The sequence below is a fragment of the Anser brachyrhynchus genome (assembly GCF_964034855.1).
Source record: "Anser brachyrhynchus genome assembly, chromosome: 8".
Taxonomy (NCBI): domain Eukaryota; kingdom Metazoa; phylum Chordata; class Aves; order Anseriformes; family Anatidae; genus Anser; species Anser brachyrhynchus.
Window position 1 is genome coordinate 22,885,579 of NC_137702.1, and position 13,144 is coordinate 22,898,722.

The window sequence follows — 13,144 nt, forward strand, 5'->3', positions numbered from 1 at the left end:
GTGAGGGAGTCAAGCAGAAAGCATGCCCTTGCAGGGTGATACCGCTGCTATTGCGATGTTACTCCATTGCTCCATACCACCATATACATAATTACATAAATATGTATGCTTGTACACACAAATAATCACTCAGAGGGTGGTGAGGCACTAGAACAGGTTGCCCGGAGAAACTGTGAATGCCCCATCCCTGGAAGTGCCCCAGGCCACCCTGGATGGGACTCTGTGGAAAGTGTAACTGAGATTTTTTTATTTTTCTCAAGATGCGGCCAGATGTAACCAGATATACAGAACAAACACTGTGACATAGAAGCAACACCTGCTGTAGGAACAACACCTGTCCTGTCTCATGGTAGGTTTGTTTTGTTTTTTCCTACTTGTTCTCTTAGTTTAAATAAATTCATCATGGTGCTAAGCCAGATTGATAGTAAGCCTGATTTTGAAGTTAACAAAGATGTTTCCATTGTCTTCAATGAGCTTTGTATGGGCCTTTGTTATAACAAGGCCGCATACAGAGAATGCCTTGGGTTCTAATTGCTTTAAAGTTTCATTGAATCCTGTCCAGTTATTTCATAGAATCATAGAATATCTCGAGTTGGAAGGGACCCATAAGGATCATCGAGTCTAACTCCTGGCTCCACATGGGTCTACCCAAAAATTCAGACCATATAACTAAGTGCACAGTCCAAGCACTTCTCAACATCATCATGAAAAAGAACCAACATTGCTTTTGTATAGAAAAATTATTAAAATATAATAGATTAGTTTTTCTCTTGAGAAATTAAGAAACCTACCCTGAGGTTTGTACTCTCTCCCTGAAAGACTCTTAGGTAAAAGAATGTACACGGGTTTCAAGGGGAAAATGGTGAATACAGGACATTTTCCTAGGCCTTGTAAAAATGAACTATGTGTAAACTTCTGTAATGCCTTTTATAAGCAGAAATAAAGTACAGCAATCTGAAAGGATGACTTTCAGAGTAAATATTTTAAGTGATTAGGCTATGTAACTCAGTGGGGGATAGAGATGATGTTGATCTGATGTGCTGTCACATAGTAAGTGATTGAGGCATGAAGGTAATGAGCCTTGGGCTTAAAGTTTATATTAAAAGGAAGAAATGAGATGAGGCAAAGTAAAATTTGATATGCAAAGAGAAAGTCTGGCTTAACTCTTCTTGATTGAATGGATCTTGGGACATAGATCAAGATGATTCTCAAGTGGCTTTTTGATCAGCAGTGACAGGACCATCTACACAAGAGAAGGGCATTTTCAATAAAGCACATGATCATGCTGGTAAATACTAGGTGCTCTTGTTATCCTTGAAAGTGAGACTTGACTGAAATGAGAACAAGGGTCTCTGGAGAGCTTGATTTGTATTTTTTACAATATCTAATTTGACACTGACCTAAGTAAATGCATCAATTCGCGGCTAACTTAGCCAGTGGGGAAAATTAGCTGTAGATTTTCATTGTTTTAGATGTAAAAAGAAAATTTTAAACATGTGAAAAGAAACAGATCTCTTCATAGAGAAGCAGAGCTTTCTTTTAACTAGACACTACAGGTCAAAGGGTATGCTGTTTTCTCCCTTAGTTTATTCAAATCAGAATTGCTCACTTCCGTGAAAGCGACTTCATTTGGTGGCCTTGCACTCTTGCTCACTTGGCTGAGCAAGTATATCCAGCTGGTCGTAAACTGACCTCAGCCATCTTGTGCCTCAATGCTCCTCAGCAGCAGGAGTGTTATAAACTGTGTGCACACCTCCGCAAGCCTGCAAGGCAGGAATGCAGTACCTAAGTTCAGCCACAGCTGATGATGTGGAATAGCAACCATCTACGTAGACTTTCAGTGCCTGACTTGAAATGTGAGGGTTGCTACTTATGGAAAAACTACCAGTTTACTCAGGTCCTAAGTAAGGCTGACCTAAGAATTGTTGATATATATAAAATGTACCACAATGATGCTACATTACCTTTTTTTCCCTTAGTGGATCAACCCTTTAAGAGGGAATCTTTCTGCGAGGCACACAAAACAGAACAGTGAGTTGTGTATTTTCAGTATGTTCTCTAAATGGTACACTAGAAATCGTGTATCTCATTTATGCTTGTTTTCTTAAATCCTTGAAATGCAGTAGCCCTATCCAAAGAGCCAGAGATGTGCCTTCAGTTTGGGTTCATTTTAATTAGACTGAGGAAAACACAAAAAGATAAAATATAAAATAGACCACATAGTAATGAGCAGATTGCCTCTCTCTGCTGATACCATCTTGGGGACCTTGGTGACAATGGTGCAGATTTCTTATGCAAAATCATGGTTCCAATAAAATCAAGGAGAATTTTACCATTGACCCCAATGGGGACAGAATTTCACCTCTTAACGTTTATTAGATGCAGCAGGCAGAAAGCAGACTCAGAGCTATAAAGGCCATGACATTTTATGGTTCTGACTCTGCAACCACTCAAGCACATGCTTAATTTTGCCACAGTAATAAAGTTAAGTGCCAGCTTAAGTGTTTGCAAGAAGGGGTCTCCTTTACACTTGAACAAGCCTATGTTTGATCATAAATCAGGAATTCCCCCTCTTCCTCATCCCTCCCCTCCAAAAGGAAAGGATTCCGCATGTGATCATCAAATTCTTTGCACAAAAAAATGCCTTTCAAAAAAAAAAAAAGGCAAAGGAAGAGCAAGGAATAGGTACTTTAGCTGAAGTGGTGTTGCTTAAGTGTCATTTGACTTGAAAGAAGTTACTCATTCAAACATATTCAAAAGAGAAACTGTATACTAAAAATGTCTCAGACAATGTCTGTTTTCTTAGAAAAAAGCAAAGATTTTGCAAAGCACTTTACAGGTAAAATCTTTTCCATTATCTTCAATTTCCAATGCTTCAGCTGAAGGTAAGAATAGATAAGAAGGACGACTTCATGTTGTTAAGGGCATGAAGTATTCCTGCTGCTTGGTACTGGTATGCTGGTCTTGATGCAGGTATCACTGGATGTGTATTAATATCGAAGGGCCAACTAGATGGTCGTGAAAGTCCCTTCTGGTTTCAAATGTAGAAAAGAAAACGTGGATGATGAGTATACAGTAAATTCCTTTCAGGCTTCTTTTCTTACACTAACTTGTTTGATCTGTATAGTGGTTGATGATAACAGATGAAGTAGTCTACTGGGGAGGACGATGACGGGTCAGTTTTAGACTCACCAGGAGCCCACATCGATGCTGTACTTCTCTCTCATTTAGTGCAGTTGCCCCTTCACCCTACTTGCTCTTCCCAGAAGCATTTATGGCAGCGAGGCTGGAGTGGAAACTGGAAAAATGTACGCAACAAAGCCACTTGTAAAAACAAATGTAACTTACGTGACAGTCAGCTGGGAGATGATGGCAAGGAGTGAAGGCTCATCATGGGGTTGCATCTCCCTCAGACTTAGGAGAGCCTTAAGTCTGTATTTGCTTGCTGCCTACATCCCACCTTGTACTCTTATCTATGCCATCAGCTCTGGGCAGAATGATGTCAGTAGGCAGAGTGACCTGAAATCTTTTTCCTGTGGAGCTTCCCAAAATGTCTGTGACAATAGTGGATATTATTTGCCAGCAACTTGAGCTCTGGAGCATTTTTTTGTTCCAGATGCTGTCCTTGTCAGCTGAGCACAGAAGCAGCAGACTGTGAAACCTAGTGAGGGAAGAGCAGTAGAGTGTATGGGGAGCCTGGAAGAGACTGCTTGTGTCAGAAGATGGTGGTGATTGTGTTAAAAACAAGGCATATGAGGAGCAACAGAAGGCAGGAGAGGAGGAAGGGAACACAGGGTCAGGGCTTCAGCATCGCAGCTGCAGTTTCCAGGAGACTGGAAAGCACTGAAGGAAGGGGGATCAGGCCCTGCTCCAGACAGCCATGGGTAAGAAAATATGAGAGCCCAGGAGTTGAGCTCTGGTAATGACTATTTCTCATGAGCTTCTGGGTTACAATAATGGAAGTTTTACAGTGCTGTTGAGCTGTGTGTTGAAAAAACAATCCTTCAGCTTTCAAGTAATTTACTTACCATCTGTGAGCTGTTTAGGTAATTCCCCTTGTTTAGCTTTCACTGTTTAATTTTGCTACGTATGCCTTTTCTTCATTACACCTCCTGCATGTGCGTCTGTATGGGCAAAGAGTAGCACGTAGGTGTGTAACTCGGAGGATTTTCAGTAGTACTGGAAAACACAATTGTCTCTGATGCTGATGATCTGGGGTAATGCCAGATTACTGTAGCCCATCCACAGACTGTAGTCATTTTGCTTTGTGGACCTGTGGTCTGTTTTTAACACCAGCAGGATTTAGACAAACACAGAAAGTGCAAAATAAATAAAAAGATCTTTATCTAATGAAACTCCAACATTGGCTTTTGTATAGGTGTCTGAGTTTCATTTTTGTACAAAACTCAATTTGCTGTTGGATTTCAGATTTCAAAGTTAGCATAATAAGCTTGTCCTTAGTTCACCCAGCTCAGGCTAAGTATTGCATCTGATACGATTCACAAGATTTCCCTGGAACCCAGGGGCATATCAGTTGTCATGGCAAGGCACAGCGAGGTGAGTTAATTACTAGCATTCCAACATATCCTGGCCTTTATTGGCTAATACTGAAGAATCCCAGAAGAAGGAAAGCACTGTAATTGTGCCAGATCCATCCTGTGTTTCCTATAGTTTCTTTCTTGAATTTTTTCATATATATTATATTGTCTCGATGCCAGTGCTCATGATCTCTGAAATTAAAAGCATTCCTCATAAAGGGGATTACAAGATTAAAACTATTGCTCATAAAGAACTTGTTGATCCTCACTGGGAAGATGATAGATTTAGAAACATCAAATTACTGATGTCACCAAGTAAAATTAATTTAGGAGATAACAGTGCATTTTTTAAAGAAAAAGTAGGGATGTGTTAGATTTACAAACTGTAAGAGCTTTCCTTCCCAGTAAGCTCGTTCTTCATTTATCATTTTATAATAAGAAAACCCCTTAAACTTAGTCTCATACATATGTCACTTTCTAGCTTTCTTGCTAATCCAGAGGAAATATTATCCTAGTGGTCCCTGAGGTCCAATGTCTAGGTGTTGGATACATGATAAACTTACTTGAAGCTTTCTTAGTGAGATATAGTACTCTGGAGACAGCTGTGGATTTAATTTTTCAAGCTTTAGTACAACCTAACCCTTTAAAAATAAGATTTAAGTTTCCCTTGTCAGGTCACTTAAGAGTTTCTTCTTTTATTTTATTCTTTTTTTCCTCCTCTGCTACTTGCCCAGACTTCTAATCCCCATCCTCTGGAGGAAGCATTAACCATCTCGAACTTTTCATGTCTTGATTATTTTTCAGTTCCAAGGGACAACACACACCCGTTTGGCTTTTGAATGTTTCTAGTCTACAAGCTCAGACAGAAAGTGTTCGTGCAAAGCAAATAGTTTCCAGTCTTCATCATTTGTGTTTCTACTTTCAATTCTGAATGAAGGTGTCTTTTGCCGCCACTCCTCTTGGTAAGAGCTGTATTTATAGTCCCTGCAATCCATGTTCCTTAGAGTTTATGCTGCCCAGGAGTAGGGCTTAATCTAGTTTTTTTCCCCTTGATAAGTACCACTTAGTCTTCAGAAACTGCGTTTAATGTTCCAAGGCATGCTCAGGATTTAACTGCATAGTTCCTACTATTGTGAAATTCCATGCAACTCAAAGACGAGTTAAGGATGAAGGTTAACCCAGCCAGCAATGTCACAGATACATTCTATCTGAAACGCAGGGGCTAGTGTACTCGTGATGCTTCTACTGATCCTGTAAAAATGCTGCGTACAGCTCCTGCTGCCCTCTAATTTCCAGTTCCCTGGAACTGCACCCTGTGGCTTCTGCCAAACCATACCTTCTCAGGAGCTAGAGGTGGAAGACGCCTTTCAAGGTCACTTGTCAGACTCATTTCCTACAATCAACTTTTCTTTTTCCCTTTCAGCTTGTTTTCCTTTGGCTTCCTCAGGAAATGAGTTTTATCCTGTGTTACCTATCCCTGCATTCATCGGGTCTCTTCTTCCTCCGGCTAATACTTGACATTTTGGCCAAGTGCAGTCACCATTGTGCACAGCGTCTGAAATTTAATTAAATTTCTTGAGGTCCGTGCAATCCAGCTGCCAGGTAGATGAGAGAGACCCCATGACAGAAACTCCGCTGAGGGAGAGCGAAGCGGAGTTCAGCTGTTTGGCAGCAGCGAGGGGTCAGTCACTCTGCACACTAGCCAGCCAGACAACACAGATGAATGGGCTGGCCAGGCTGTCTCAGAGCAGCTCCATGCTGGCCGCAGCACAGGCAGTCTCTTGTCCATGATCCGTCTTTCACAATAGGTGGCAAATGAGAGGAGGCATGGAGGTTATTTCAGGTAGAAGCAGTAAGACAGAAGCATCGTGTGGCTCTACAGCTCACAGAACAACACATTTTCCAGTCTAGCTTTAACTGTCCTAACAAGAAGGATGTTCTCCACTGGTGCTATGAAGTGTGCTGCCCTACCAGATCAGGGGAATGCCAATCTGACATTTGCACTCCTAGACAACAGCAGGGAGGGATCCACAAAACTCCAGATCTGAAAGCCTGGATCTTTATACCTCAGCCTCTCTGATAAGCCTGCTCCCTCTCTGGCAAATTGCAGAAGGTTAAATGACCTGCCTAACCCATGGCCTGCCCACATCACTTCTTTCTACAGATCTGTTGTTATCAATTGCACCCTTTACTTCCTCAGGTTGGAGTTTCTGTATTTTTATTATGTTCACACTCCAGAGAAGGGCTGTCCCCTCCTGGCATCACCACCGTCATGTCCCATCACATCACTAGTGTGTGTTTTGGTATGCCCAGGATAGGAGCTTTCATGCCTGGGTTTTTTAGGGGTTCACAAAAATGCAGTCTGGCTGTGAGGAAGCAGCTTGATCAGCCGAAGCACATTTATCAGGTAGTGGATTTAGACTGCTTCCCTAGACATTGCGGCCATTTGGCATTTGAGACAAGCTAACCAGGCGAGATGCTTTTTGGTCTGAGCAGATGGGTCAGTGTTAAGCCTTAGGTCGGAAGGATCCAACTGAGAAGGAAGTGGGAGAGGCATGTTTTTCTGGCAGTGCTGTGTGCAGGAGGAGCTTTGATGGTGTGGTTTGCCATCTTTCTTTTGCTTAGGAATTGAAAATAAAGCCTCTCTGAGAGACCTTTCACTGAAGTGTTTCTGGCAGTTATGTGCCAGCGCTGATAGAAATTGTCTAGCTTATCTCCCACTTGCCCAGTTCTCCCACAGGCTTGTCTCTGTTGATTTTTGTACTGTTTCCTGAGCGTGCAACATCCTTTTTATCCTGGCTTACCAAACCACTATACCCTCCGGTCACTCCTTAAAACTCCCTTCTCATGTGCAGTCCACAGTGGCCGAGACAGCCAGTCTCCAGACCTCCTTCCTCCTTGGTTAAAGAGCTGTGCCTGCATTCTTAAACGCAGAGCCATGGGGGATGTGAGCTGTGCACGCACGCACACACAGGGCTGCAGCTAACTTGATCCTGCATTTTCCAAACCCACAAGCCCTGCCACTCACCCAGAAGGAGGTTTTTGTTAGCTTTCACCTAGAGAAGGAGCTTTATCATGCACTCGAGCCAACAGAGGGCAATATATACAAAATACAATATTGAGAAGAAATGCTTTTAAAAGATGACTCTAAGCAGCCCAGCCCTTACTGTATCTGGAGTCACATATCACAGTGAAAGGCGGCATTCCACGCTGGACCTAAAACCTTCTCAGGCTCCATCAATTAAACCACCACATATGGGGTGGAAGAGACTCAGCAAGGAACTCTCACTAGGGTTCAATAAAAACCAGATGTTGTGGGCACAGCTGTCATGCTTCTTATCAAGAACAACAGAGCAGCCCCCGCTGCAGTTTCGTCAGGAACCCTGCCCTTCCTTCCCTCCAGCCCCAGCACTACTGAGAGTCCCTAACCAGAACCAAATAAAATCCTCCCAGCCAAAGCATGCAGGAGTCCTCCCCAAATATCGCTATTTGCGTTAGCATACTGTTTATGGATCTCCAAATCAGGGCCCCACTGTGACTGTCGCTGTGCTTGAGACATCATGGGGCAGGCTCCCACTCCTACCTAAGACTGGCTTCACTCGCTCCCTTAAAAACGTAATTTAGTGTTGGCTCCAGAGCTAGAAGGATTTGAAGGCAAGAACTGTGTATTCCCTCCATAGGGATAAAGCTCTGGCCAATTTCATTTACATGAATTATAATGTCTTTACCCATAGGGCTCACATGCTGCGTTTTGTTGCTTTAGATGGAATTCCAGATTGCTAAATTCCAATTGCATAAATGATAACAGATTGCTGCTGTGACTGTACCCGCGAAAGGGCACGGGAATTGTGCAGGATATGCCCCGAAGGGCGTGAGTCATCCTGACCTACAGGCAGTGAACTCTGCTTTGGAAATGTGCTTCAAAGAGAGGATTTCTCATGAGAGATCCGAAGTCTTATCCCAGGGATTGGGTCTTTGCCCAAGGACCTGTTTTGCTCTGCATTTCCTTGTGTCCTTTTGCCACAGAGTGATTTTGCGAGACTGACTGGTCTACTGGTGACAACAACATTATTGTTTGCACTTGTAAATGGTACACTGAAACCACATTTACCTAAATTTAATTACAAATAAACAAAGAAGTAGAAGGGAAGTAACCCTGCAAATAAAACAAAACATTTTGTTTGGCCTGACACAGAATTTTTTTATTCGTCTGAGACGAGAAATATTTCAGTTTCTCATCTACCCAAAACGCTGTTTTTTCTCAATTCTGCACTCAACTGAAAAACTAATTATTTTCACAGCAATACGTCTGAAGATCGCTGAGTCTAATTGGACCCATGAGTGGAGTTTAGGTGGGTGAGGATTGTGACTAAGAGTTCTGGACTTTAACAAGTCAGACAATTAGTTCATTCATTGTCATATTGCTATTTCCCAGCTCGGCACCCAGGCGCTGGCATCCACTGTTGCACTGAATAAGCGGCTGGAGCTGCAGTCAGAACAATACAGGCAGTTGCTTTTCTGGCTGCAGCGAAGTCGGTTATAAAGGTTACCACCTGCCGTCCAACCTGCAGCTGTTCTTCACTGCCCTCATAGCTGCACGTGTGCTCTCTGCCTCTGCCTCTTCTATCAACATGATCCTGTGGTTTTCAGGAACTTTTAAAAACTTGTTGTCAAAGATAAAACAAAAATTACTCGCTTTAACCGCATTTATTGCTGACATTGTATGCCAGGCGTGAGCACAAGGGAGAAGAATTAATATAGATGCCTTTTTAAGATAAAGAGACATCTTACAGCAATCCTGATGGCCTGTCCGTGTGGAAATCACATTGCATACCAGGTGTTTTGTAAGCAGAACACAGTAATTTAAAGGCCAAATTGACCCTTTGTGACCTGCATGATATGTGGAGCTAGTGCACATGTTTCCCTTTTTCTCTTCTGTGCAGCTGATGTGTTTCAGAAGTAGCAAGCATAGCTCAGATCTGCAGAGGCAGTTGCCTACTAGTATAAAAGTAAGTTCAAGCTCTCCCTGATGCTCCAACAAGCAGATCTGCTTTGGATCTTGCAGTGACTCATCATAAGCCATCTGATACCTTACTTTAAACCTGCTACCCTCAGGCAGAGATCAGCCGCAGGTATTTTAACTCTAGCTAGGAGCCACTCTAGCTGATCCTTCATTTTAGTCTGTGATAAACCTGCTGTCCTTGGGCTGCCTGATCTCACAGGGAGGAGGAAGAAGACAGATGGAGGAACTATTTGTTTACTCTCTTAAATACAAACACATTCTTATTTTAGACGAGAAGCTGTTTAAGGCAATGACTGTCATGCATTATGGCTGTGTCTACTGTTATTTTAGTGTAGGACTTCAGTTCACCCAGAAGTCCAGACTCTTCGAGAGTCTCAACTACCAAAAAAAAGGTAGGCTTGTCTGCCTCAGAAAACTTCAGAAAGAGTCAAATGGCCATTTGGGAAAGGAAGCTGAAGTTGGGAGATGGGCTGACTCACATTTCAGCAGTGACACTACAAGTAGTATGGGTGCCACTGTACCCATACTCAATCCCCACTGTTCTTGTTAATGGAGATATACGCTATATATTAGTGCACGAACTGTTTGCAGCTTCTAGGTAGATCAGTACCAATCCTGCTGAAAACGAGGAGTTAGAAGGCAGTGTGAAGCAAGCAGAGTCGTGAGTAGTTCTTAGCAGGAGACATTGAGATGCTGCTGCTGACAAATAGGCAGAAAATACGGCATCCACTTTTTGAAAAAAAAAATACAACTTCTGTGGCCTTTTTCATAGGCCACTTCTGGGCATAATCTGTTTCTGTCTAACCTTTGACAGCAATAGGAAGTGCTTTGAAAGTGCTTTAAAAGTCCTGGTGCTGTTGTGATTCACCTACTCAGCTGCCCTAGCATCTGAGGACTCAGTGTGCTTCCATTAGTAATTCTTAGATTATAAAGCTATTTTGAACAGGGATTTAGTCTTGATTACATGCAAATAGAATGAATATAATGAGTGTTTATGCAACCTTCCATGGATCTTCACTCTTTCTGAGTGGGACAAAAACAGTTAAAACCAACACTCTGTGTAAAGAAGCAATCCAGTGAACCACGTTCAGTGACCCTGTGAGTATCAAAGCTATGAGGAGCCCTGAGGCTGTGGTCCCAGCACGCTCAACCGTGCTGTCCTAGCACTCGACTCCACTAGGAGACACCACGGCTTAGGTTTCATGCTTGGAGTCTTTTCTGTCTCTAAGCAGAGAGGTCACTGTGCTACACAATGGACATTGCCAAAACCAGAGCCTTGACAAATGTGAAGCACGATGTCAAATGCGGAGCAGGTGGGCCGTGAGTTCCTAGGGTTGTCTTTTGTCGGTGACAAAGTGAGCTTGTGCAACGTCTTTCCGAAGCATTCACATGCTGTCTTGAGACATCAGTTCCTGGCGCACTAACTGGCAAGTGGCTGGAAATAGATAAGCAAAGAGAAAGGGCCAGATTTGTGAGAAAACCAGGAGATAAACCAGGATTGTGTCTGGGCCCAGATATATCAAAAACAGTTGGAGAGAGCCTTATGCTTCTCTGCTAGATTATAGCACGGAAGAAAAATTGAGTCTGAGTTATTTCAAGGAATGGATGAAGTTTCTAAGGAGGGGCGAAGAATGCAGCTCTCTGTTCAATGGAGGTCTCAGGCTTTGGTGCAGTGGCCCCAGAGCTGTTCTAACCCCTGCCATGATTCCACTCTCCCCACCCCATCCTCAGCTGCATGTTTCTGCCTCCCTTCTTGCACATTTCTGGCAACGGAGTTGGTTCACAGCGCTGACCAGGCACGTCAGACTCCCAGGCACAACGTGTGGAGGTCAGTGCCATCGGCACAAAGCCCCCAGAGGTACCTTGCCAGGTGCCTTTGCAGCTCAGCAGATGTGAATCTGTACCACAGCGAGTGCCCGAGCTGCTGAGTGACGAAAAAGATTTTGAAGCAGTACGTTTCTGTCCTTGTCGCTTGCTGAGGGCCTGATCCTGCTCTGGGATGTGATGTACTTACAGCACACAGCTCCCCTCAGCAGCTTACCATTCTCCATCCTAAAAGCATTTCAGCTTTTGACCCTACTCCCTCTCTTCCAGAATTTTGCTGTTGTAATAGCCTGAACCTCCCCCTCTTTTCCAGCTAATGTATTTGTCCAAGTTTATTAATAGGCAGTTTATCTCCTTTTGTTCTTCCATGCATTTTGTTAGCTAAAACAAAAGCTCTTACCCTTCCCTGGCTGCTCCCAGACAGCAATTTCTTCCAGCCAGCCTCTGCAGATGAGATACTCTGTACCATTTAAACAGCTTAAATAACACCGGGCAGACCCTACAGTGTGTAGAGAAGAGCTTGTCTTGCCATACGCAGCGGCAAAGCATGAAGTTGAACCTATTGTTTTCTCATTGCTTGCAATTATCACAATTTACTAGGGCACACAATTTGGATAAAGGTATGCCCATGTTCTGGTCTTCTGGCCTTCCTCTTGCCCCCCACCCCCAGACTGAAAAACAAATACTGAGGGAGAGACAGAGAAACAAAATTGCCCTGTGAGATTAAAGAGGGAGATGGGAGACCCTGGATAGTATCTCAGTTGCTTTGAAGTGAAGGCTGAATAGATTAGGGAAAGAAAAACGTAACTGAATTAAAGCCACTCTTTTTTGGAGTAGATATACTTTTACCCTGGCTAAGCAATTTCCTGGTTGAGTTTTTTATCGCTTTCCAGCACCTGCTTGTTTCAGAGGGCGACACTCCAGAGATTACTCTGAGGAAGTGCCAACAGCCAGCGTTTCTCAATCCCCTCTCGCCCGCCTCCGCCCCCTGCGCTGCTCTAGACACACACCCCAATATAGAATGACAGCACAGTGCCACAGTTTAAATGACGCTGCCTCTGTCTCTTTGGAAGGACAGGTCCTTCAGGAAGCACCAGGCACAACAACCGTCTGCGTTGCGAAAAACGTCTTCATCATGGCATATAAAGGAGCACATTTGGCTTTCAAGTCACGCTGGCACAAAACAGATGAAGAACTCTGTCGCCACAGCATGTCCTTTGACTTGCATAAGGCAATCCAGAATGACTTCTTTCAGAGTTACCTTTATCTGCTGGAAAAGCTTCCCCTGGGTGAGTAACGTGGGCAGGAGCATGTGTGCGTGTGTGACCACGTCCAGAAGGACGTGTCATGTTAGATGGCAGGGTGCAGACATGCTAATGACAAAAATAGTAGTCTTGAGAAGCCCTGCTAGGGAGTCTGTAGTACTAGCTACACTATTTGTTACTCTCTCTCTCCCTTTAATTCAGTACCCTGTTGTTTAACCTGAATACTCCACAGATTCATAAAGAAGGGCAAGGAAAAAAACAAGAGTGAAGGAAAGTTTAGTTTCTGGGTGGTGGCACCCTTTCTTCTCACCATTTAAGTAAAACATGAATTGACCTATTCGGGACTTGGAAGGACAAATCCCGGAGTAGCAGAGCTGACAGGCCGTACTTTCTGTTGCCCGATACCTGTTGCGTTGTTTCTTGGTGTGTCCTTAGCTTTGTCATATGGATTGCTTTGGACAAGTGCTTGCAAGGTAATGCTTTTTAAGTTTTTT

General features: G+C 43.4%; 1 protein-coding gene across 4 annotated transcripts in view; it reads left to right on the forward strand.

Annotated features, from left to right (window-relative positions):
* NTMT2 (N-terminal Xaa-Pro-Lys N-methyltransferase 2) overlaps positions 1-13,144 on the forward strand; it is a 31,413-nt gene that overhangs the window by 853 nt on the left and 17,416 nt on the right. The window contains exons 2-3 of one of the 4 annotated variants that reach the window (XM_080601634.1): positions 261-349; positions 12,464-12,674. In XM_080601634.1, the coding sequence (XP_080457760.1) occupies positions 347-349; positions 12,464-12,674 (214 nt within the window). In that variant the 5' untranslated portion in view covers positions 261-346. Of the gene's footprint in view, positions 1-260; positions 350-5,481; positions 5,501-12,129; positions 12,675-13,144 lie in introns of those variants that run through there. The other 3 variants (XM_080601636.1, XM_080601633.1, XM_080601635.1) reach the window with 3 other exon arrangements.